General features: G+C 27.8%; 1 protein-coding gene across 1 annotated transcript; it reads left to right on the forward strand.

Moving 5' to 3' along the window:
• Positions 1-5,425: 5,425 nt before the first annotated feature.
• LOC145847722 (ADAMTS-like protein 1) lies at positions 5,426-21,680 on the forward strand. Its single transcript, XM_082953695.1, has 16 exons — positions 5,426-5,473; positions 5,550-5,651; positions 6,078-6,172; positions 6,576-6,621; positions 7,495-7,755; positions 9,612-9,732; positions 11,683-11,745; positions 12,056-12,201; positions 13,845-14,019; positions 18,095-18,254; positions 18,655-18,702; positions 18,840-19,050; positions 19,327-19,459; positions 19,905-20,008; positions 20,357-20,513; positions 21,584-21,680. The coding sequence occupies exons 1-15, from the start codon at positions 5,426-5,428 to the stop codon at positions 20,450-20,452; spliced, it is 1,809 nt and encodes a 602-aa protein (XP_082809821.1). The 3' UTR covers positions 20,453-20,513; positions 21,584-21,680.
• The last annotated feature ends 1,604 nt before the right edge of the window (positions 21,681-23,284 follow it).

A 23,284-nucleotide genomic window follows, 5' to 3' on the forward strand; every position in this document is an offset into this window, starting at 1 on the left:
TCTAAAACATGATAATTGCCAGCAATTAATCAGTTAAAAGCGTTAAGCATGAACAATTTTGAAGTTTTTTGTATCAAACGTAAACATCAAATCTTATTTCCTACCTTTGGTGGCTTTTGTTGCTGATAAGTTTTGGTTTTAGTACTTTGGGTTAAGCTTTGTTTTTTTGTTTTAAATCAGATTTAATATTATATAAACAATGTTTTTTTTCTAATCAGTAAATCATTTAGAACTAAGCTCTAACATATACACAGGTCTTAATTAAAAACTGAAGCCTGAAAGTGGCATGTTTTGAAACAATTTTATCAAAATTTTATTAAAGTATGCACACATAAAAACTTTATAAGCAGTTTGACCTTTATAATCTGCTGCTATAATAATGAGTTATGCAATAAATTTGTTTTACATTTTAGTTTATTCATGTTAAATTTGCTGCAAACATTTTTGACGTGTTTCAAAAAACTTGTAAAAATTAGCTAGCTACTCATCAACATTCTTTTTATTGTAGAAAATTCACTTATAAGTATTAATAATATTAGCATTTTTGATAAACATATAGGCTAGGAACAATTAAACGAAACAAGTGAATTTGTAAGTTAAGAAAAAAACAAAGAAATTTTGCATATAAAACTAAAAGTAATTTAAAAACTTTAGGCTAATAAAAATATTCATTTCATAAAAAAAAGTATATTATAATTTTTTTTGGAACATCTTTATATAGAGAAACTTATTTTTAACTACTTCTATCAATAAAAGAACACATGAGATAAATAAGAAAAGTACATGAATAATTGAGAACCGTTTTAAAGGAAGGTTCGATTTCTGTTAGGACATTTCTCACACTTGCTAAGCTTTGTATAAACTTTTATATTTAAAAGTTACAGCTTTAAGAAACTTAAAACCACTAAAGCAATCGCTTTTAAAAGTTCATTTAAACTGTTAAGGTTAAGTTTAGTAGGTTTAATTAGATTGTTATGTCATAAATGTTTTAAAACAAGTTATTGGAATAAAATTTAAACATTTTAATGTTAATGTTATTTTAATTTACAGCCAGGAAATTTTAGTTTGTAGTAAACTTAAAAACAAATATTACAAAAAAAAATTAAAATTTATACCTTTATAATTAAACTTTGTAGAAATCAATGGAAAATATTTGTGTTCCTCATATAAATGTTTTAAAATTCAAAACACACTTAAGCTATAAAACAATTTTTAACATGATACCACAAACATATTTGTTATCTTAATTCCAACTGGTTTCAGACATTTTAAATTATAGTATTCAGTTACACAGTATACCGTTCTACCTCTCAGAAGCATTTCATAACAAATTTATCACTTTAATAAGCTCTTTTTTCAACTTTTGCGCATCTTCGTTTAAATCAAATTACCATTATTTTAAATGGATTTCGAGCAATTTTTGAATTTCTAATCGGTTTTTACGAGAAGCTAAGTATATGTTTGTGTTAACTATTTTGTAAACAAAGCAGACAAAAATTTTACTTTATTCACAAACACCTAGCTGAAAAAAAAACTCGTGTACGCTTAAAAAAGTTCGTTACAAAGCTTCATTTCTTCGTGTGTGCACGACGAAAAACCGATCATGCCATATGTATTTAGCTATAAAAGATAAAAAGCACACACAAATAAAAGTATGCAAAGTATTTGATTGTGTTGATTTTTATTGAGGCCGTAGTATCTCGCTCACAAAAGAGAAATTGCCAGGTTAAACTGATGTAAAGGAGCCCATTGTGCTCAGTTGACTTGTTTTGCAGATTAAGCGTTAATACAGCAAAACACGTGCAATATGTGAGCATCTTTATCGTTTCTTCATTGCTCGAAATTCAAGCCTGCCTACTGCGGTTTGAATGAAACAAACGCTTAACACACGGATTAAATATACACGTTATTTGCATGGAAATTCTTTTTTCGCCGAGAAATGAAAACAAAAGTTTTATATATAAACCACTTTTGTCCTAACAACTTGTTTGCTTAAACAGGTACCAAGCAAATATTTAACAGTGAATGAAACTGCACAGGTGACAAAAACACAAAAAAAAAAAAAACAGCTGTTGAAAAAACCTATTAAAAAAGCACAATGAAACAAAAAACTTCTTTATTTTTAGCAACGCGCATTCATCCCACGCTTTTTGTTTACGGCGCGCGCTTTATAAGCAAAATTGAATTTTTTTCTAGTCAAACATCATTCACTCCATGATACTCGGCCTTCGAATGCTTCCGTTCGCGGCAAGTACATGGCTAAAATTTCTGATTTTAGTTTCTAATTAAGCAGCGAGAGCAGCAATTTTAGTTGATTAGAGCAGCAATTTTAGTTGATTTTTTTAAATTTTTTTAAGCTATAATTTTATTTAAGATTTTCGCCATGCTGCAGATTTCGCTTAATCCTGAGCTCATGCCTAGCATGTTGTTGGCTTTCTATTAACATTTTTTTTTCAATACTTACTAGTATATAGATAACTAAAAACTCGGAAGCTACTTTATAAGTTTAAGTGTATTTTACTATTTACCTTTTATACGCTTTTTAGGGGAAAACATTATATTATTAATTGTTTTTTTGTGCATTCACATGAATTTTACTTCGAGTGTTAAAAAAACTCAAAGCTATTACTTGACAATTAAACCCAATTAAACAAATACTTTTCTTTGGAAATACAGCAGCTTTAAAGCTACCTAGGACGCCTGATGTTTACAAAACAGCGGTTTAGCAGCTAATTACGCTGAAATTTGCAGTGAAATCGTGTTATTAGCACCGCGCAAGTCAGCCAAGGTTTGTCAGATCTTATTTACAATTACTTTCCACAGTGATTAAATCAGCGAGCCACCTACGAGCTAAATTTTTCTCATCATCACATATAAATTCAACCGCTTCAACTCTCTTGTGCTACTTTGCTACTTTATTTTGAACGGTTTTTAATGGCAACGCCAGATTTAATTTTGATCTGTATTTAATTGCAACACAGGCACACTGTGAAGTAGCTCTCTGCGAAAGGGAAAGGCATTGCGAGATTAAACTTTTAAATTTTTTTCTCATTTCAGTGGGTGGCACGGTTTGGAGTGCACTCATTTCTGTGTTTTTTTCAAAAACTTTCCTTTTTAACTGATAGGCGTTACTCGCCTTTCGAAGAAGAATGAGATTAAGTCGCTTGACAGCTCCTTAAAAATTTTCACTACGCCAGCTTTCAAAACATTTTTTTTTCAAGATTCTTGGGGTCAAAGAATTTCTTTCTGCTTTCCAACACGTTTAATTTAATTCAAGCAGCGGCAGGCAAACTCAAAAAAAAATCTTTGATCGGAAAAATTTTAAGTGCTTTGAAGGGAATTTCTAATGTAAACTACTGGCAGTCTTTAGGCTTAAATGCAAAAATTTTAAAAAGTGAACTATTTAAAAGGCACTCGAGTTGTGACAGAGAAGGATTGTGCGGTTGCAAGCGAATAAAATTCAAATAAACATTTGTATTTCGGGGTAAACTCGTGACTATTCGTGTAACGCCTACGCTTGTCATATTGTATACCGGAGAGAAAGTTTTGTTGAGTTTAAAATAAAATTTATTTCCTTATGGATTTTTTTTTTTTAGAAATAGTTTCACAACGACTAATTCAGAGTAAAATTCCGAAAAAAAAACACTTGTTTTTATTTTTATGCTCATTTAAATTTAAATCTAATCTATTATTTACAACAAAAACAAATTTATAGCGTATTCGTTTGTATATTAGGTTCTCAAATGAAAAACTAAATTTAAAAAAAAATTCAATAATTTATAGAAATCTATTTTAAATAAGTTACAGCTGTATACTTGCTGCTATCTTACTTTTCTGTAGCGACCGAGCCAATTGAAAGTATTTGCTCTTCAAATAAAACGCGCTCCTAATTATAGCAATTAATTACTGTGTGCAAGATAACAGCGTCTGCTGTTTAGTGACTGAGCAAAATGACAAAGTATTACATGACACTCGCTTTGTTATATATAGTAAAACAGCTTAAGTCTGAGAGACAATGGTGAAATTTTGACATGTTCCCATGCTATGATGCGAATACACACATTATGTTATGTTTAAAAGTAGGTCTTTCAATAAACGGTAATTATCAGAAACAGCTTGAATTCTTAACATTTTTGTTTTAAGTTCACGAAAGTGATTCTTTGTCGATTAATTTAATGCTTATAAGTTAAAAAAACCTTAATTCTGATTGTTGAAAGTTAAAAACTTTCGATGTTTTCATACTTAAAAGCTTAATATTATTTTAAATTTACATCAGTTTTGTATGAGTATATATGTTAAGATATCTTTGTGGTATCATAAGCCCATCTGTCAGTACACGTTAAATGATTGATAGATTGTTTAAAGGTACCTGATTTTATATGTCTGAATAATTGAAATCTTTCGTGCACATTTGCAGAAATTTAATGCAGCATTAATAACACCCTAAGCGCAAAGTATATCGATCATATCAAGTTTTTGTAAACAAAATTAATTGGGTTCTAAATTAAGAATTGGCTCAGTAGATTGATGTACTTTATTGCATGGTGTAAATAAAAACCTTGCATGATAAATTATAACAAGAAAGACATATAACAGTTTACATTGAAACGAAAAATTTAAACCAGACATGTCATTCAACTTCATAAGCAATTAATAATCAGTAAACAAAATAATCCGCTAAATATATTTCAAATGAATTAAAGCGCGCAAGTAAACACTCACATCTTACGCGTAATTCATTGATAATATCTAAAACATAACTGTCGCTAATTGCCCAACAAAAAACGAAACAAAATAGGTTGCGTGGTCAAAGTCGCAATAAACAAAACTTCTCTTCAATACACAAGAGTGACGTCACAAAAATTGGCTTTTGGCGGGCCTTTGTGACGTAACATTTTCCCACCACGTGCTGTTTGCTCGCCAACTCCAGTAGCAGCAAGTTTGTGCGCGCAGTCACGCAAGTTTTTGTTTGTTGGAGCTTTTATTTTTGCCACTTGCTCCTTTTTTTCAGCAATTTGTTTTAATTTTGATAAGTTTGAAATTTATGAGATTATTGCGTGCCTGTGCAACTTTGTATTTTGTTGTTTACGTTGATCTCAAGTGTTTTCTAACGTTTGAATGGCCTTAAAAGCTGACTTTTCAAACAACAGGTGAATAGAAATACCTTGTTTAAATAGTTTTGTATAATTTTAATGCATACATTTCGATAACTTAATATATAACAAACTTGAAAAAAAAATTAAAAGCAAAAATTACAAGCGTAAGTAAATAAAAATGATCTACCTGATATACAAGAAGATTTAGCAAAAAATTTTTTGATGGTTTGTAAGTGACGGTTATTTATAGAAATTAAAGTTATAGAACTGACCACAAACAATTAAAATAGTTAAAAGTACATAAAATTAACTTCTTCGGCAGGTGTAACATGAGCTTAGCGGCGAGTTCAATTTTATTGGATTTAGATGATTGGCAAGTTTTTATTAATCCATTCGAAACAATCGTTCTAATCATGATGATACCCCTTGTATTTTATTTTTAATTTTTTGCAGATAATAGTCAAGGCAGATGAATTCGTGACGTCAGACGACGAGGATTATGACGTGACAGGGGGAAGCGGCGATGACGAAGCATGGCACAGCGTAGTCAAACATGTAAGATTGAAAATTTTCAAAATTTTAAAAAGTATTAATGATTTAAAAATATGTAAAAACATGTTTTTAGTTTTTTTAATTTGTTGTTTTTCATATAATTGTATCTTAATTTGTCGTTTTATCATTGTAACGTATCAATTCTTATGGTTAATTAATTTCAAATGTCAATTATTGGTTTGTTTTTAAGCTCTCAGAAATTGTTTTTTGACCTACTTGTAGATTTTTATTATTTTACATAGATCGAATATATTTAATGCTTGTAAATTGTTTAAAGAAAATTCCATGTATTAAGTTTCTCATACAACATTGTTGATAATATCGCTTGTAAAGTGGGTGAAAGATTATTCAGTTTTAAAACAAGCCTACAAACTAATGTAGTAGTAAACGTTTAAATATTAGTTTAATATGAATTTTTAATACTAATAGAAGCGAAATTTTTGGTCAGAATGGTCAAGTTGGTCAGATTGTACAAAAACATGTGGCTTTGGAATTTCCAAGTCTTCAAAATCTTGTTTGAAGAAGTTAGATTGTTTTTTAAATTTACAGTTTTCAACTTTTTAATTTAAGGATAGTTAATAAAAACTAGCTTAAGAACTCTTTTAACTAAGATCAGAAAACTTTAATAAACTTAATAAAATTCTCGTTGATCTTTAAAAACTGTTTGATGTAAGAAAAAAGCAAATTCGTCATAAAATTTTAGTTCTACAGTAACAGTGTAATTTTTGTATAAAACATCTGTATTACATGTGTTTGTAACATTTTCATTTTTAAAACTTTAAAATCATTAAAAAAATTATTTTTTAAAATAAAAACTTTTAATACGTGCGTTGTTTAGTATAAAGTTTTATTTTGAATTAGCTTAGATTTTAAAAAAGCTTCTTCTAATTCTGGTTTAGAAATTATTTTAACGCATGTTTTTTACAGAACATGCACTGGAGGATATCATAGGTACAAACTGTGCTCGACTCAGGTACGTTTTTTACTAAACATAAAGTTAAAAACACTAATACAAACTTATTTAGTCATAGTAAGGTCAGTTATGTTGTTGTGAGTCATAAAAACCCACAGACATGAGAAAAGCATTCATAAGCGCAAAGCAAACACTTTCCAGTGTGTTGGGGCCCAATAAGGGTATTAAAGTATTTGCAAGTTTCTTGATAACTGCGGTGCTTGAAAACAGTAGCCGGGTTTATGCAAAGTAAAAAGTTTTGCAACGTTTTGTTTGTAGAAGTCTTACCAAATCCTTGCATCAATAAAGTCTATTATGCAGGCGTCCATTGAAGTTATTATTAGAATAGTTTTATGTATAATGGTGCCAAGCTTTCAGCCTTAAAACGTAATTATTACACTGCCACTTTTTAATTACTTATGTTCATAAGGTAAACACATAGATTGAGGAAAAAATTAAAGTTAATTGTTATTTTAAGGTAATAGTTGAAAAATTTAATTAAAGCATGAAGTCTTTTTGTATTAACTTATTGTAAAAAATACTTTTTGAGATACAGTTAGATACTATAGAAAATAGTTAGAGGTTGTTTATATAACAACTTATTAGAAATGAAAGGCATTTTTTATAAAAAAACTCACATAATCACAAACAGACAAAAAATTAAATTTGCAGCCTTCTTTTATCAAAAAATTAAAGAAAACATACTTAAAAAGTAAGCTACCTTTAATTCTAAATTAACTTTATTAGCTAGATTGGTACAACATACAATTAAAAGACCATCTTATTTAAAACACTTCATTTTATTTCGTTTCTACAAGTAGAACAAAAAATTTACTTCTAGATAATTTTTATTAAAAACATAAGCAAATTTTGTTATTGAAAAATAAATTGCAGGACTGCCCGCAGTTCTCTGTAAGCTTCAGACAACGCCAGTGCGAAAGTTTCAACTCGGCCACTCAAAAGTGGACGCTTCCCGTGCTGACCGCCTCCGACCTCATCGACCACAGGCTGCAGAAGGACCTCAACTCCCACTGCTCCCTCCACTGCAGGTCGAGCGTGACGGGTAAGGTTGCCATGGTAACTGACAAGGTAGTTGACGGAACCCGTTGCCAGATGCAAAAGAGTTTCGGGGTTTGCATCGAAGGAAAATGCGAAGTGAGTGAATAAATAGGATAGGCTTTAATATTTTCTCTTTATAAAAATAATTTAATATAGGTTCAAAAAAGCTTCTCATGAAAACATTAAACAATGTATGAATTTTTTTTTTTTAAATTGTGTGGTTTGTTTTTTTCTTGAACTTTAAATAGTAAAAGGACAAACGAGTTTCTTAATCAGCCTCATGACAGACACAAACATATTTCCATCTTAGTTTTTAATTGTCTAGATTAAATGGAGTTCAAAGTTCACATTTTCTCCTTTTGTATTAAATGGTTTATCAATTATGAAAACAGTTTGTTTTAAAACGCCGAAATTGCCTTGCGCACTTGAAACAAAAAGTTCGTCTTTTTATATCAAGTTGGGTTGGTGTGAGAAATTTCTGAGGGTTTTATTTCAAAGCACAAAACCGCAACTTTCTTGGTCAACGTTTGGATTTTCGTAATTCTGCCAAAAATTCCATCAGTTTAATTAGCCTGCTCTGTGCATCTTTGCTTTAAATAAACTTGGGAACTGTAATATCCACTGTTTTATTTCCTTTTCTTTTGGTTGTTTGAAAAAAGTTGTGGTTGCGAATAATAAGCAATAATTCAGCGTTAATAAAGAGATTGCGTGTATCTTGGTTAGTGAAAATTTAAAATGTAATAAATCGCATCATTCACGAAATTATTATTCCCATCATTAACTTTTGTTTGTCATATAATTCATTCAACCTTACATGGTTCACAAAGTAAAAAAGTAGTACATTACTTTATCATTACGCTATAAAAATATCCGAAAAGAGTAGGAGTAATTTACAATTTTAAACAAATGACGAAAAGTGAAACTCGTTTCTCATTAAAAACTAAAAAACAAAAAAAAGGAAAAACTGTAATTGAAACAAGAATTTCTCGGCTCGTTTGCTAAATCGTTTGTTTAACATATTAGTGAGAATAATCATGTTATTTTGCAATTTACATGTCTATGTGGTCTGCATATGTGATTTGTTATTGTAAATGTTTGCTTTATTAAGTCGTGAACTGAAATTCTCTTATATGGAAATTCAGAAACAATTGTATTGAGTTGAGATTTTTATGCTTTAACACGGTTTAAAACGTGTTACAGAGGTCGAAATTAAATTATTCGTATTAATCCATAGCCTAGTTCGAAACACTAATGAAATATTTCTACTGGTTTGAGTGTTTATCATACATACCGATATCGTGTTTTTTCGTTTTGTAATCACAAGACGCAATTATTTTTGTGTATCACTTCAGAAGTAGCTGAAAGTATTACGTAAGGAACAGTGGGATAAAAGTACTGTTTTACTAGAAGCTATTTCTGAGTAATTATAACTCAACAAAACCGAATGCTGTTCAAATAATGGTATTTGCGCAAGTTGTTAAAATATAGCATAACCGGATATTTGTGTTTGTTTGTTCTACTTTGTTTGCTGAAGACTTTCCTGTTGTAGTTATCTGGAGTCACACTGAAACTTGATAGCCATAAACAAATGCTAAGAACACTTGTGTTCAGGATGTTTTTTACTTTAACAAAGTTATACTTTAACAGAGTTTTATAACTAAACCTTTGATCTACTATACCTTCGGTTGTTGCTTTTTTTTCAAGGAATTATTTATGCAAAATGTATAAAAATTATTTAAAAAAGTTAAAGTATGCAAATAAATATTAGTTTAACTACTATTGTATTTTATTAGTTTTTATTAAAAAAATATTTAAAGCATAAAATTTAAAAAATCTCTAATTAATTTCTAAGTTTGTTTTTTACATTAATTAACACAACAAACTATTTATAGCACGCTTAAAACTTTTTGATACACAAAAGAAAACAAAAACAAAATGTTTCTACTCCACAGCGGGCGGGATGTAACGGAGTTTTGTACGGAGGAGAGGTTTATGACGAATGCGGAGTTTGCGGAGGAGACGGAAGTTCATGCAGATTGATCAGTGGTATTGTGACATTATCAAGTGATAACGGTACGTAAGTATTATAATAACATGCTTTTTGTTCTTTGAAAAACGTTCTTGCTATTATGCACATAGGTTTCAAAAGAAAGTGTGTTCAACAGTTAAAAAAAAACAAATAGTCAATAAAAGATTACTTATCAGCATTGAAAATAAAAAACACTGTATCGTTAGTATTTATTATACTTCTTAATTATAGAAAAATATTGTTAAATGTTGTGCAAGAAACTTTTTGCATGGATTTAATTAACTTTAATTTTTTTTATGTAACTTCAAATATTTAAAGAGCGTAAAATTGCTAAAAAAGAAACCAAAACATTTGTAAATTGCAAATGCAAACACTTTTTCTCAACCTTTAAAAAAATGAAAAGTTACTAAAGATAGTAAACTAAAAAAACACTTATTGCTAAATCATTGAGACAGTAATGCAAAGTTAATGTGTTTACAATTGTATAAAAAGTATAAAACCTAATGATTGATAATGTTTTACGAAGTGCTCTCTTAGAAAATACTTAAGTTAAGTTTTAAATCAGTTTAAAAGGCTATTAAACTGTATTCAACTCCTTAATAATCGTAAGATACACTTTTTATATTGCGAGTAGTATTATAAATATTTAAATACCTTTTTAATTTAGTTCCAAATAAAGTTGATATTTTATCTGTGCTGACTTAATATCTGTAATAAATCATATATATATTAAATTGTGGACGTTACTGCAATTGACATTTACTAAAATATTTTAATCTAAATATTGATCATTTGATTAAGTTCTACGTTGTATCGTTGTATTAAGCTTTAAACTTAAAAATACCAAAATTCAGTTTTCACGTCTTTAACTTGACAAACTATTTTTTTAGGTTTGTTATGAATTATAGCTGTTAAATATAAGAAGGGGTCTAAACTACACGAATAAAAAATTTCACGAGGTTACTATATTGAACGAGGGGACAAAATTGCACGAGAAAAAAATTTCACGAGTGCACAAAATTGCACAAGTTACATGTTTGCACGAGAGTAAAAAACTACAGAAAAAAATAAAAATAAAAAATAAACAGAAAAAAAAAAATTAAAATTAATTTAATAAAAAAAATGAAAAAAAAAACAGTTACTGACCGAGGGTTTGGGTTAGGGGTAACAGTGATAGTATAATTAAAAATAAAAAAAATAACTAATAAAAAAATAAAAATTAAAAAGCAACCGACCGAGGGTAAGGGTTAGGGGTAACAGTGATAGTAAAATAAGATAAATATAAAAAAAAATAAAATAAGAAATTGAACATAAAAAAAAAAAATAAATAAAAAAAAAAATATATATAACGTACCGACCGAGGGTAAAGATTAGGGGTAAAATAAAAAAATAAAAATTAGAATAAATAAAAAAACTAAAAAATAAATATTTCACCCATTTAAAAAAGTCTCCATGCAAAATTGTCTGCTCGTGAAAAAGTGACCCTTCATGCAATTTCATCTTCGTGCAATTTTATCCCCTCGTGCAAAAGTGTCATCGTGGTGAATTTTCATCTTCGTATAATTTTGTGCACTCGTGCAATTTTGTCCCCTCGTGCAAATTTGACAGCAACCCTTTAAATATAGTTAACACAAAATTAAAACATTGTTCTATTTTTAATGCACTGCATTTTACTCGTATGTAAAAATTTAAACGGATTAGTAAAAAAAGCATTTACAACTTATTGAGATTGAAATTTTGATATGTAAAAAAAACCTATCATAAGTACTTAGAATTAGATTATTTGCTTATTTTTTTTTAGTATCATGTGTTACAAAAAAAAATAGAATACAATTATAATTATTTAAAACTTTTTGTCAGTAGTTTAGATGCTAGTTTTTCTCAGAATCTATCATATTGCTAAAAAGAGTTAAAAAAATTAAAAACAAATAACCAGAGGTAACTATTTGTTACACTTTATAAACTTTAATTTAAGTAAATTAATAACTTTTCAGAAACAATTACTGAGATTCCAGCTTCAAGCACAAACATTATAGTTTCCGGGGATGTTAGCTTCGGTAAATTAGTTTAACTTTTATACATATTATATTGATAGCAATTTATATTTTACTTAAGGTTTTTGTCGTTATTAAAATTAAAAAAAACTTTTTTATCGCTTATTTACATAAAAAATACACTCTATTAAATTTTTATTTTTCTAACAGCTGTTTGTTCATGTTTTTTGAAATGCTCCATGGCTGTAATAAAAAATTTTAAATCAATACATAATCTTTATTAAAACAAAAAATGGTCACTTCAAATATAAGCTTCTTGATTTTACAAATACACGACAACTACGTTTGGCTTACATAACAAACTGCATTGCAGATATAGTATCTGAGAAGAAAAACCTCAGCTTGATAGAAGTGAACGAAGAAGCAAAACAACCGCTAGCTGATGCCGAGGAGTTGTCAAATTTGGACGACTTTGTTTACTCTCTCGCAGGGCCGATTAAAGAAAACGCAAAAGTTGTAGTAAGTTTGCATGCTGTATTACTAAGTAACTTTATAAAATTATGTTCTTGCTTTTTACTTTTTTCTTCCACACTTTTTAAATTTATGTTCGTTATATTTTTTTCCATTTTTAATAAACACTATTTCATTTAGGTAATTAAGATATCACCTGAATTTTGTGAAACAATTGTTTTTATTTGTAAGTTTTAAATCTTTAAAAACGTTAGTTTAAATTAAGTTTCTGCTTATTTTTACTTTAAAAGTATTTATATAACAATAAACAGATAGACTTTTTTAGTTAAGGCAAATAACTATACAACAATAAACAAAATATAAGTTTTCCTTTCAAAACCTTATACTTATACCCATACAAAAAACACAAAAGATATTCATAAAAGTAAAAAGAAAGCTTAAACTATAGAAAAAATAAAACTTGCTTTTTAGTTTTCAAGTTTACTAAACATCTCATGTGTTAAACTTTAGATCTTCTGAAATAAAAAATAAATAAAATAAAATTTTATGTTTGTTGCTTTTGAAATGATTAGTTAACAGTTAATTTCCTAAAGTAAAATTATGTTGGAGTATTTGAAATTCTATAACTTTAGTCTAAATTAATCTAATTAAACTAAAAATAGTTTTTTTTAAAGAAACTTCAGCTGATATGATTATTTCTTAAACCATACAAAAAACTAGTTTAAAATGTAAATAAAGTACTTCTATTAGAAAACCTTTTATTCTTAATCAGCTTATAAGTATAAAATTTAAAAAAAGAGTTTACATAAACTTTATTACATAAGTTTTTAAATGTTGTTTTACTGTCAACGATTATTAAAAAATAAACAAAACTAGGTATTTGTTTTAAAAGCTGTTAGTATACTTTGTTTGGTAATAGTTAACAAGTTAAACAAGTTAATAAGATATAACACATGAAAAATATGTTTTTTAGGAATGCTAGTTTTAAGTATTTCGCGCTAGAATTTCAAAAAATCTCAAGTTATTTAAAAAAATAAAGCAAAAGTTTCTTTACAATAAATGGTAGAAATATTTTGTACGTTGAATGTAAAATTCCAAAAAAGTTATCTAACAAAAACCAGTAATTGAATAATTCATACTTTGTACAAGCTCCCATAAGCCTTACGAAGTAAATTTATCAGTACAATAGCAAAATTTTAAAGAATGTTTTCAAGCATAATACGAGATTGTGTCATTTCATAATTGTAGTTTATCATGCATTTTCATACTAAAATGTCCACATAAAAATAGTTTTACTACTAAAATGAATTAATAAATGTGTACCCACAAAAGGCAGAAATAAACTTTGTCAATAATTTTTTGTAAATGCAAAAAGAGCTATACGAATATATTTTGTGTTCATACTCGTAAATATTATTTGTACTTACTGTTTTAACAGTCTCACAACAAAATATGTTGAACTTTTTATTCAAAAATAATCAAAGTTATATTACAACAAGTTCAATAAAAATAAATTAACAATTACAAACTACTAACAAAGTATTTAAAAATAAATACAATAAACTCGAGTCTTGCAATGAAGCAAATTGTTTTTCTGCTACAGTGTCTTTATTTTCTATTTTAGGTTGAGTAAATTATCAAAGCTTTTTTAAGAAAATTAAAAATAAATCAAAATTTTAAAAATACTGTAGGTAAAACGACAGACGATGATGGTCAACAGAATGTGCCCGTTCATTCAGGGATGCAATCATCCGCACGAGGGCGCCAGAACCATCAGATACAAATACTACAAACTTAAACCCGTCATCTGGTCGCTGCCCGTTGCTACTGGCAACCACGCTCCATGTTCGGCCACTTGCGGCGATGGTGAGTCATTTGCATGTTTTAATAATTACCAGTTATAAAAATTAGTAAAAATCTAGTTGTTTTTCAGTTTGTTTATATTGGTTATATTTGTTAGTCAATTTGTTTCTTTACAGAAGCTTTTAAACACTTTTAATTATCTTTCACTTTTTACATTTAGAGTTTTAAGTATTATAACAAAATTCTGTACAAACCGATTAAAAATAGTAAATATTTAGTTTTGTACTTACTTAAGTATTTTAAACTATACACACAAGATTCTATTTGAATAAGGCTTTTTATATAAATACTGACGAGGTCTTTGACCGAAACTGAGCTTGCATTAAAAAGTCTTGAAAGAATAAAAAAGTATTTTTTTCTTCTTCAAAAGTTGAGATCTTTGTATTTTTTTCGAAAAAACAAAACATATAACCTTATACAAACAAATGTATTTTGAAAATGTTTAGTTGAGAATTGTAATATATTTATACATATATTTAAACCTTTAACAGAAAGTTTTGTAAAAATGTTTGTTTCTTTATACTGTAGTTTGAAGTAATTTTACATAGTTTTAAACAACTTTTAAGCATTTTCTACAAACATAGACCATAAATAACAAAATGTATACTAAAAAGAATGATTTTTATCGCGGTTTAATTAAGTTATCTATGTTGTATACCAGTGGCGTAGCGTGGTATTTTGGTCAGAGGTGCGCAAATTTTTTTCTCAAAAATCCTCTAAATTAAAACTTTTGTAATTAGCTATAAAAAAAACTTTTTATAAGTAATATAATTGAAATAAATTTATTAAGTAAAATAAGTTCGTTAACTGTTTAAAAAAATATTTATACATTTCAAAATTAAAAAATTAAATAAAAGTATAAATTTCATTAGAATTACTTATACTTGCAAAAATGTAAACTTACTAAATAAATTTTTTTATAACTTATAGTAAAATTTATATCTTTAAAAATTAATATATTCAATAAAACGAAAGTATCTGTTTTATTTACGAAAAAATATCAATCTCTTTAATATACAATACAACAGTGATAACAACACCTCATTGCACATAATTTTAATAAAGTTACACAGAAGTTAAAATAGACCAACTTTATAACTGTTTTTACAGTTTATTACAACTTTGTAAAATAGTTAAAAATATACTCTTTAAATTTAATTCATTTGATTGTATTTGTTTAAAATAAAAATCACAAACAAAGTTTATTTCTCATAGGCCGACACGCTTATCTTGTATGTTTACAAAAATAAAGTTCAGAAAACTAGCAGTAGTCTTAACAATGTTGCATAAAAAAATATTGTAAAATTGTTTAATTTTTCCTTAATCGTGACGTATTTTTGTAAACTTTTTGTAGAAAAATAATCTGCCATAAGGTTATACTACAGCAGTGTGCGCTATATTAATTGCGTACTATTTGAGTCTAAATTCTTATGAAGTTAATGAACTTATAAAATTTTTCCTTATGGAGTTTTTCATCAACATCGGTGCGCATTTGCAATTACGCACCGAATCAGTATATTGAGTAATAACATGTACTTTCCTAACTTGTCACTAATTGGTATTCAAAATTTTGTTTAACTTTTTGAATACTAGATAAACATAGTTTAAAAAAGGCAAATTAAGCAGAAAAAAAAAAACTATAAAGGATAAAGATATTACATTTTTCTTTTTTGGGTGGCACGCATGCGCCAGTGTCCCTCCCCACGCTACGCCCCTGTTGTATACCATTAGAAGATAATAATATATACATGAATTATTTAAGAATTCGTTCTATCCCTTAACTAGGTTTCAAATTTTAACATTCCAGTATTTTAGTTTTTACATGTAACATTAATCTTTTTGTGTAACTATGAGTTACATAAAGTATATTTTCAGCAGTCTGAAAAAAATGGTTAAACTTTTAATAAAAACAAAAAAGTAATGCAATCCTTTGAAAAAAATATCTCCAGTATCATTTCCGAAAACCAGTAATTTTTAGTAATAAAATTAAACATAAACCATCTATTTGAAAAAGGTTTATTTATTTATTTCGTTTAGCTCTTTATCAGAATATACTTGCTAAAATCTGATAATAATGTAGTATAAATGTAGTTATAAACATTAATTTTGAAATACGTAGCTAAAAATCATTACGTCAGAAAGCATAGAAGTCTGTTTAAAATGTTAAATTAGAATTGAATTATACTTAACTGATTTGAAGTTTGCCTGTAAAACAAAACCATTAAAACAAAAACATTTAAGATATTAGAAATTTTACCTGAAACAAAATTAAATAAAAAGTACATTACAAAAATACGATAATAAACGACAACAATAATACTAAATAAATGATATTTATAAAGTTTTAAATTGTAAAAACCTCTTTTTTTGCAAATTTTCGGCTCACGAGTTTTCACTTACATGGGTGAAAACTCAATAAGACTGTCTAAGCAAGCTTCATTAGCTGTAAAATTCACCTTTAATAGCGTTTCGCTACGTGTTGTGTACAACAGCAACCGTCCTCTTAACGGAATTGTGAAAGATGCCACACCTATTCATGATTTAAGTAATGTAGTATACATATTTAAATGTCATTGCGGAAATGACTACGTAGGTCGAACATCTCAACATTTCCACGTCAGGCAAGAGCAGCATGTCACGAAAAAACTAATAAGATTTATTTTTAATGACGAAGTTAAGCCAAAAGGTGAACAGTCATCTATCCAAGAGCACCTCCTCAACAACCCTGTTTGTGCTGAGAACTACCTGGATACTAGGTTCAAAGTTCTTTATAGAGCGAGAAACATTACCATCTCTCAGTTCTAGAATCTTTGTTTATTAGAACTCGTGAGCCGAAAACTTGCAGAAAAAGGGATTTTTACAATTTAAAACTTTATAAATAGCATCTTTTTAGTATTTTTGTTGTCGTTTATTGTCTAATTTTTGTAATGTATTTTTTATTTAATTTTGTTTCAAGTAAAATTTCTATTATCTTAAATGTTTTTGTTATAATAGTTTTGTTTTATAGGCAACTTCAAATCAGCTAAGTATAATTCAATTTTAATTCAAACATTTTAAACAGACTTTTATACTTAATGACGTAACAATTTTTAGCTACGTATTTCAAAATTACTGTTTATTACTACATTTATACTACATACATTATTATTAGTTTTTAGCAAGTATAATCTGATGAAGAGCTAAACGAAATTAGTTAATAAAACTTTTTGAAAATGGAGAACTTATGTTTAAATATTTTAGTTAAAACCAGTACCAAAACCAAACTATTCTTTAATAATAAATATTAACAATTAAAATAAAATTGCTAATTAAAAACTTATTACAGTCTAGTGTTGAAATCCATTGCCAAGCTTTAACCAAAAAAAAATATTTAGATGAATACAATTTAAAATCATTCTAGTTTCATTCTGTAAAGCGGTTAAAAACATTGTTATAGGTTTATAACTTAATTTTTAGTTTTTATTTTTCAATATAAACAACAGACAAAATCTGAAAACTAAAAACCTGATTAAATTAAGTTTAACTTCTGCTTTCGGTTTCAATTAAAGAACATTATTTTCACTGAAATGTTGAAAATGGTCAATGCGGTTTGTGAACCAAATATTTATAAAACCATTGTGGCTTAAATTAAATTTTGTAAAGTTTTAAAGCTGCAGGCACCTATAAAACCTACAATTCAACTACTTAGTTCAATTTAAGCAGAATATATTTCATAAAAAATGGATTAATTGGATTTAAATAAAATCACGTCATATATTTTTGTATTTACTGTAAAATTCACTGAAAGTTTTAATTTACTTAATTAATTTTTATAAGCATATGGAAACTTCTGCTATTGCATAAAAACAAAACCTGCCTGATGTACACTTACAATCAAAGCGCTTATTAAAAAACTTTTCTTTTATTGAAAATTTTCCTCAGTTTTTGCTTATAGTAATGATTTTATATCAAAAATTATCTTATTTTTAAAACATCATTAGCAATTTGTAATAAAAATCAAAATTTATCTGAAGTTCTATATCAAAATAAAAAAAATAAGTCAATATACTTGTTTTTACACTACTCCAATATATTTTAGGCTACAAAGAAATAAGGCCAGTGTGCAAATCTTCGAATAGCTCAGAAGTTTTTCCAGATTCCAGATGCATTGAGGAGGGATTGGGTGAGGTGAAAATTCGCCGGGTGAAATGCGTACTGCCCCTATGCAAGGAAGCGCGCCCCTCTATCAATGGCACCAGGTATGTTGCTTGTGGTGAAAGTTTGCTTAAAGCAAAATTTTATATTTAAATAAATTATTACTTACTAGTTGTTCGGGTATTAAACAAATATTATATTACAAAATTCAAAATACTTTATTAACAAAGTCTGGTTTTTGAATGAATAAACATGCAAAAAACAAAAAAATATCTTTTCAGACATTTTTTTAATAAACTGAAGCTTAGCCATTTATCTTTTTTTAAAAAATAAACAACATTCTTAATTTTAGATTTAAAGTAGTTATTTTCTTAATGAAAGTGTCTAAGTATTGTAAACTAAACAAGTACTATATATAACTTGTCAGTTGTCTACTTTAACGTTTTTAAAAAGTATACATTTTAGAAACTATAGTTATAGTTATTTATCAATTTATCACAACAGATTTTACAAGTACCCAGAGCAACACTACGAATACTCGAGCATACACACGTGAGTTATTTCTTGTTTACTTTTACCGCTAGGGCGCGCTATAGCTCTTTAAAAATACCAAAAACGAAATATTACATGATGTTGCGTGTAATCGTTTTATTTTTCCGCTTCGTGGTGCTAAAGACTCGATTTTGTAGCTGGAGGACGATCGAGAAGGGAGCTTGCAGCGTGAGTTGCGGGAACGGGACGCTGCAGAGGACGATCAGGTGCGTGGAGGAGAAGTACAGCGGAGATGTGATCAGGATCCTTGAGGACGAGTCGGAGTGCGGGAACTTTGTGAAGCCGGAAAGCGTCGAAGCGTGCAACACGTTCGAGTGCCCGAAGTGGATCGTTGGAAACTGGTCCGATGTAAGCTGGCTTAGTTTTTTTTACTACACATTTTTTTAAAATACGATTTTTAAGATTGTTTGAAAAAATTTAAAAACTAAATTAAAAAGAAGAACCATTAGCTTAAAATTATTTTTCAATACTCATATATAAATAGACATTTTATAAAAACATAATTGTTAATTGATTACTTCAATTGTATTCAATAATATAGTCTTGAACAACCACAAAACTTTTTCTAGTTGCTCTTTTGACACAGATCCTATTTTTACTTAGCCTATTTACTTAAATGAACAGTGTAGTGTTAGTTGCGGTAGTGGAGTGCGAAATAGGTACATCATATGCGACAACAGAGCGACTCCTACAATAAATTGTGAAACAAGACGACAACCCAACACTATGATGGAGTGCAACAAAGTCTGCAAGAAGAGTTAGTAACTTCTATAATTTCGTAAAATTATGCTTTTTGAAACATGTTTATAGAATTGGTGAGTTATAGAGCTTTATTATAATTTCGATTAGTCTAACTTTTAATCAGTTTTGTGTTTTATAAATTAATAAGTCTTTTGCTTTTAACATAAATAATGGTAGTTCAGTATACAGTTTAAACGTACAAAGGTTATTTTAACTAGAAAATATTCTAGTCATTCATAGCTTAATTGTTAACTTTGTTTTTATGACGTATTATTGCGGATGTAGCGTTTGCCTTAGTGAGTAAAAAATGTGATAAAAATATTTTATAGCTTTCTTTTAGTCATTTTGCTTGTTGGATTAAAGTAGGTTTCTAAATGATTATTTTTTAAACACCACTAAAAGTATATTTGAAATTATCTAAACACAACTTCTACTGTAGCAAATAGAATGATTTTTCCAAGGTAAGAACGGCAGTAAAATCACGAAGAAAACTAAATCAAAGAAAAGGAAACAGAAAACAAACCAAAAAAAAAAATACTATTCTGAAATTCACTCCAGTTGCCAAGTAAGTTTTAAATTTTAAAGTCCGTTTAATTATGCTAATAAAATTAAGTCGTTAAAAATTTGCTCTTAAAGTAAATGATTAAAGTTAAGTATTTTTAATATTGATTGTTTTATTATTAAAACCTAAACTAAACTATTAGTTAGACTTTAAGTTAACTTTATTTCAATGAAGAAAAGAAAACTTTATTTAATTCATTCAAATTAAGTCTTCTTTAGCTTGCTAGCTGTCAGAGAACAAAAAAAATAGCAGTTACATTGTACTTGACTAGCTCTTTTTTTGGTACCAAACAAAAACTCCTTTACACAAACATCTATGATGATTTTTCAACTTTAACTTGAATACAAACAGATGGAAGGCGAGGGAGTGGAGCGCATGTTCGAAATCTTGCGGGATGGGAGGATTCAGGACGAGGAGGGTGGAATGCGTGGAGGAGGGGATCACTAAAGAGGAGGAATTGTACAAGAGCGAACCCAGGTGCAGGGGACCGGCTCTCGTTCACACCGAGGTTTGTAAAATAGAAATTGTTTAAACAAATGAAATATAATTTTAAGTATTTGTGATGTTGAAAATTTAATGATAGCTTTGTATAAAAAAAATTAAACTTAGTTATCAGAAAATTAAGGGATAAAATATAATAAAGTTTTGTTAGGAAAAAGGTACTTATTGGTAAATGTATATATTCTATTAGTACAGACTGAATTACTATAACAAATTATATAGTTTAGATTTTTAAATTAGTTTGACATTAGCTGGTTTAATCTTTCTATTTTTTATTTATAGTTTAAAAATAACCTAGTTTAGTATTTTTGCTTACTCTTTATCGGAATTTTCTAGTTTTAGACTTTTCGTTTTTTTAATTTTTTAAATTGTTTTGCTGGTGTAAAACTGTTATTTATTTTAGCTTTTGTTTTTATTTAATAGACTTAGCAATTTGTTATACAAGTATAAACTGTTTTTATAAAGTTCAAAATATATGTAGTACTAAAAAGTATAACACATAAACTACAGTTTTAGGTAGGCCGTATTTAAGTCTAAAATGTTCAGAGTATTTTGACTGATTTTATCGACTGATATATCAAATGAAATGCAACAATCTAATTACAAAAAAACTTTTGTTGCAAAGAATTTTTCCTATTAATAAACGTTAGCATTAATGAGTTAAATTGAATTTTAAAAGTCATCCGAGTTTGACTTTCGATTATCTGTTGCGATAAGAGCCGATACCCCAAATGTTTCTTTCGTGTTGTAGTTGGGTTGTGACCTCTTGATTAAATAAACTACAGTTTATAATGTTTGCTTCGCATATTGTTGGCTTTGTAGTTTGTGGCCGGCTTTTCGAACGAGGGTGATTTTACAAGCGCGAGTTAAACATCAAAAAGTTGAAAAGGGGGCTTCGCTTAAACCTCTTAAGTACTTTAAAGATTACTTTGATGCTACCTATTATAATCTAAATGTGACTGAGTTACTCCTTCACTCGAAAATTAATTTAAAGTGATAGTTTTTTTAAGTTTTATATCTAAATAATTCTTGAAATTTATTCAGAAAAGAAAATTTGTACAATGTTTATACTTGCAGAACTGCTTTTTGGGTTTGTGCCCCTTCGATACGCATCGACGGGTGAATGAGGCGATGGGGTCGCCGATATCGGTTGTCAGGGTGATCGAGAATGAGGTGGTGGTTGTCAAGGAGGAGTTTGTGTGGAGATTTGTCAAGTGGAAAAGCTGCAGCGTCACTTGTGGATTTGGTATTTTTTTTTAATTTTATTTTTTTCTAAAAACAGTTAATTAAGTCATCATTTTCTTTTTTAAGTAAGTTAAAATAAAAAAATATAAATAATTTATTTAAGGTTTGTAAATACTTGAAAAGGTCCTATACATATTGTTATTGTATTATTTATATTATTCTTATCAATTTTATTCTCAACACTATAGGTTTAACAAAATTAGGTGGACTGGTGTTCTGTAAAATTTAATCATTAAGATATAAAAATAATTTAGTATTGTTCGCGTGCAAGCTACGCGTGTTACTAGTTAAAATATTTATCAGTAATCTTCTGTAAGCTTTCACAGATTAAATATACTTCATTATTTTAAATTTATCTAAAGTCAATTTTTTCCTAATTCTTATTGACTGCGAACAAATTCATTTCGGCCACCAAATATTTTTGCTAAAATATAGTCTGTCTCTGTTTTTTCGAATAAAAGCACAACTATTCATTACAGCCAACAAAAAAAAATGTAAAAAGTATGACTACATGTGTATCTTTTTTATATGTATGAATAAAATAGGAATATTTTATATGAGTAATCGACAATAAATATTTTTACGTATTAATTGTCAAAAAAAGTTTTGAGTTTAATAATCCTTAGGTAAGAATTAGTTAACAAATTTTTTTAAATGTTTATGGTGTAACAAAAAAAACTACTACACAAGTAAGTATATCTTAAGTATACACACAATAGTTATTTACTTGTGTTTATCAAATTTCAACTTCAAAAAGCGTAAATTAAATATATTTAAATAGTTCACACTTTAATTGATAAGAAAACCACAAAACTGTTTTTTAGCAATTTCTGTTCAATATGTAAATGTGTTACATTGTAAACTTTTTTTATTTAGATTTATTTAGTTTCTAAATAAAACAAGTGTTTTAACTACTTAAAATGGACATATATTTTAGAGTTTAGATTTTATAAATCTGTTTAGTAGTTGTAATTACTAAGCAAAAAACTTGTTTGATCTTAAGTTTATTGTAATCGTTAATCATCACAATATATGACTAAAGTCAAATGTTAATTAAAAAACTAGATGTGTAGCATACAGCTTAACTTGTTAATTTTTATCACACTTTAAAAAAGGATTTTGAAAGATTAAACACTAATAGCCTACTTAGCTGCCATATAGGTTACTTTTAACCTTTAAAGTACCCTAATTGTTTACTTTAGAAATTAATATTAGTTAAAATTTTTTATAGATGTAATATTTTGTATTTGTTAGTAAATTTTTACTTTTTGAGATAACCTTAAACTAAGTTAATTTTATAGTAGCTTTCAATCACCTCGAAACTTCTTACTAATACTTATTTGATCAGAAATACGTGTATAACTAAAAGCATTAGTAAACACTTATAACCTCTATAAGGTTTTCTTACCAAAATTGAATTTTGATAGTATGGCCAAAAATTTTTCTTTAAAGTTGTTTTATCAGAAAAATAAGTAACATAAATTTTATCACTTTTAAATACTATAAATAATTCTATCTCAAACTTTATTTTGT

The sequence above is a fragment of the Thalia democratica genome, unplaced genomic scaffold (genome assembly GCF_965202585.1).
Source record: "Thalia democratica unplaced genomic scaffold, ktThaDemo2.hap1.1 HAP1_SCAFFOLD_1063, whole genome shotgun sequence".
Lineage (NCBI taxonomy): Eukaryota > Metazoa > Chordata > Thaliacea > Salpida > Salpidae > Thalia > Thalia democratica.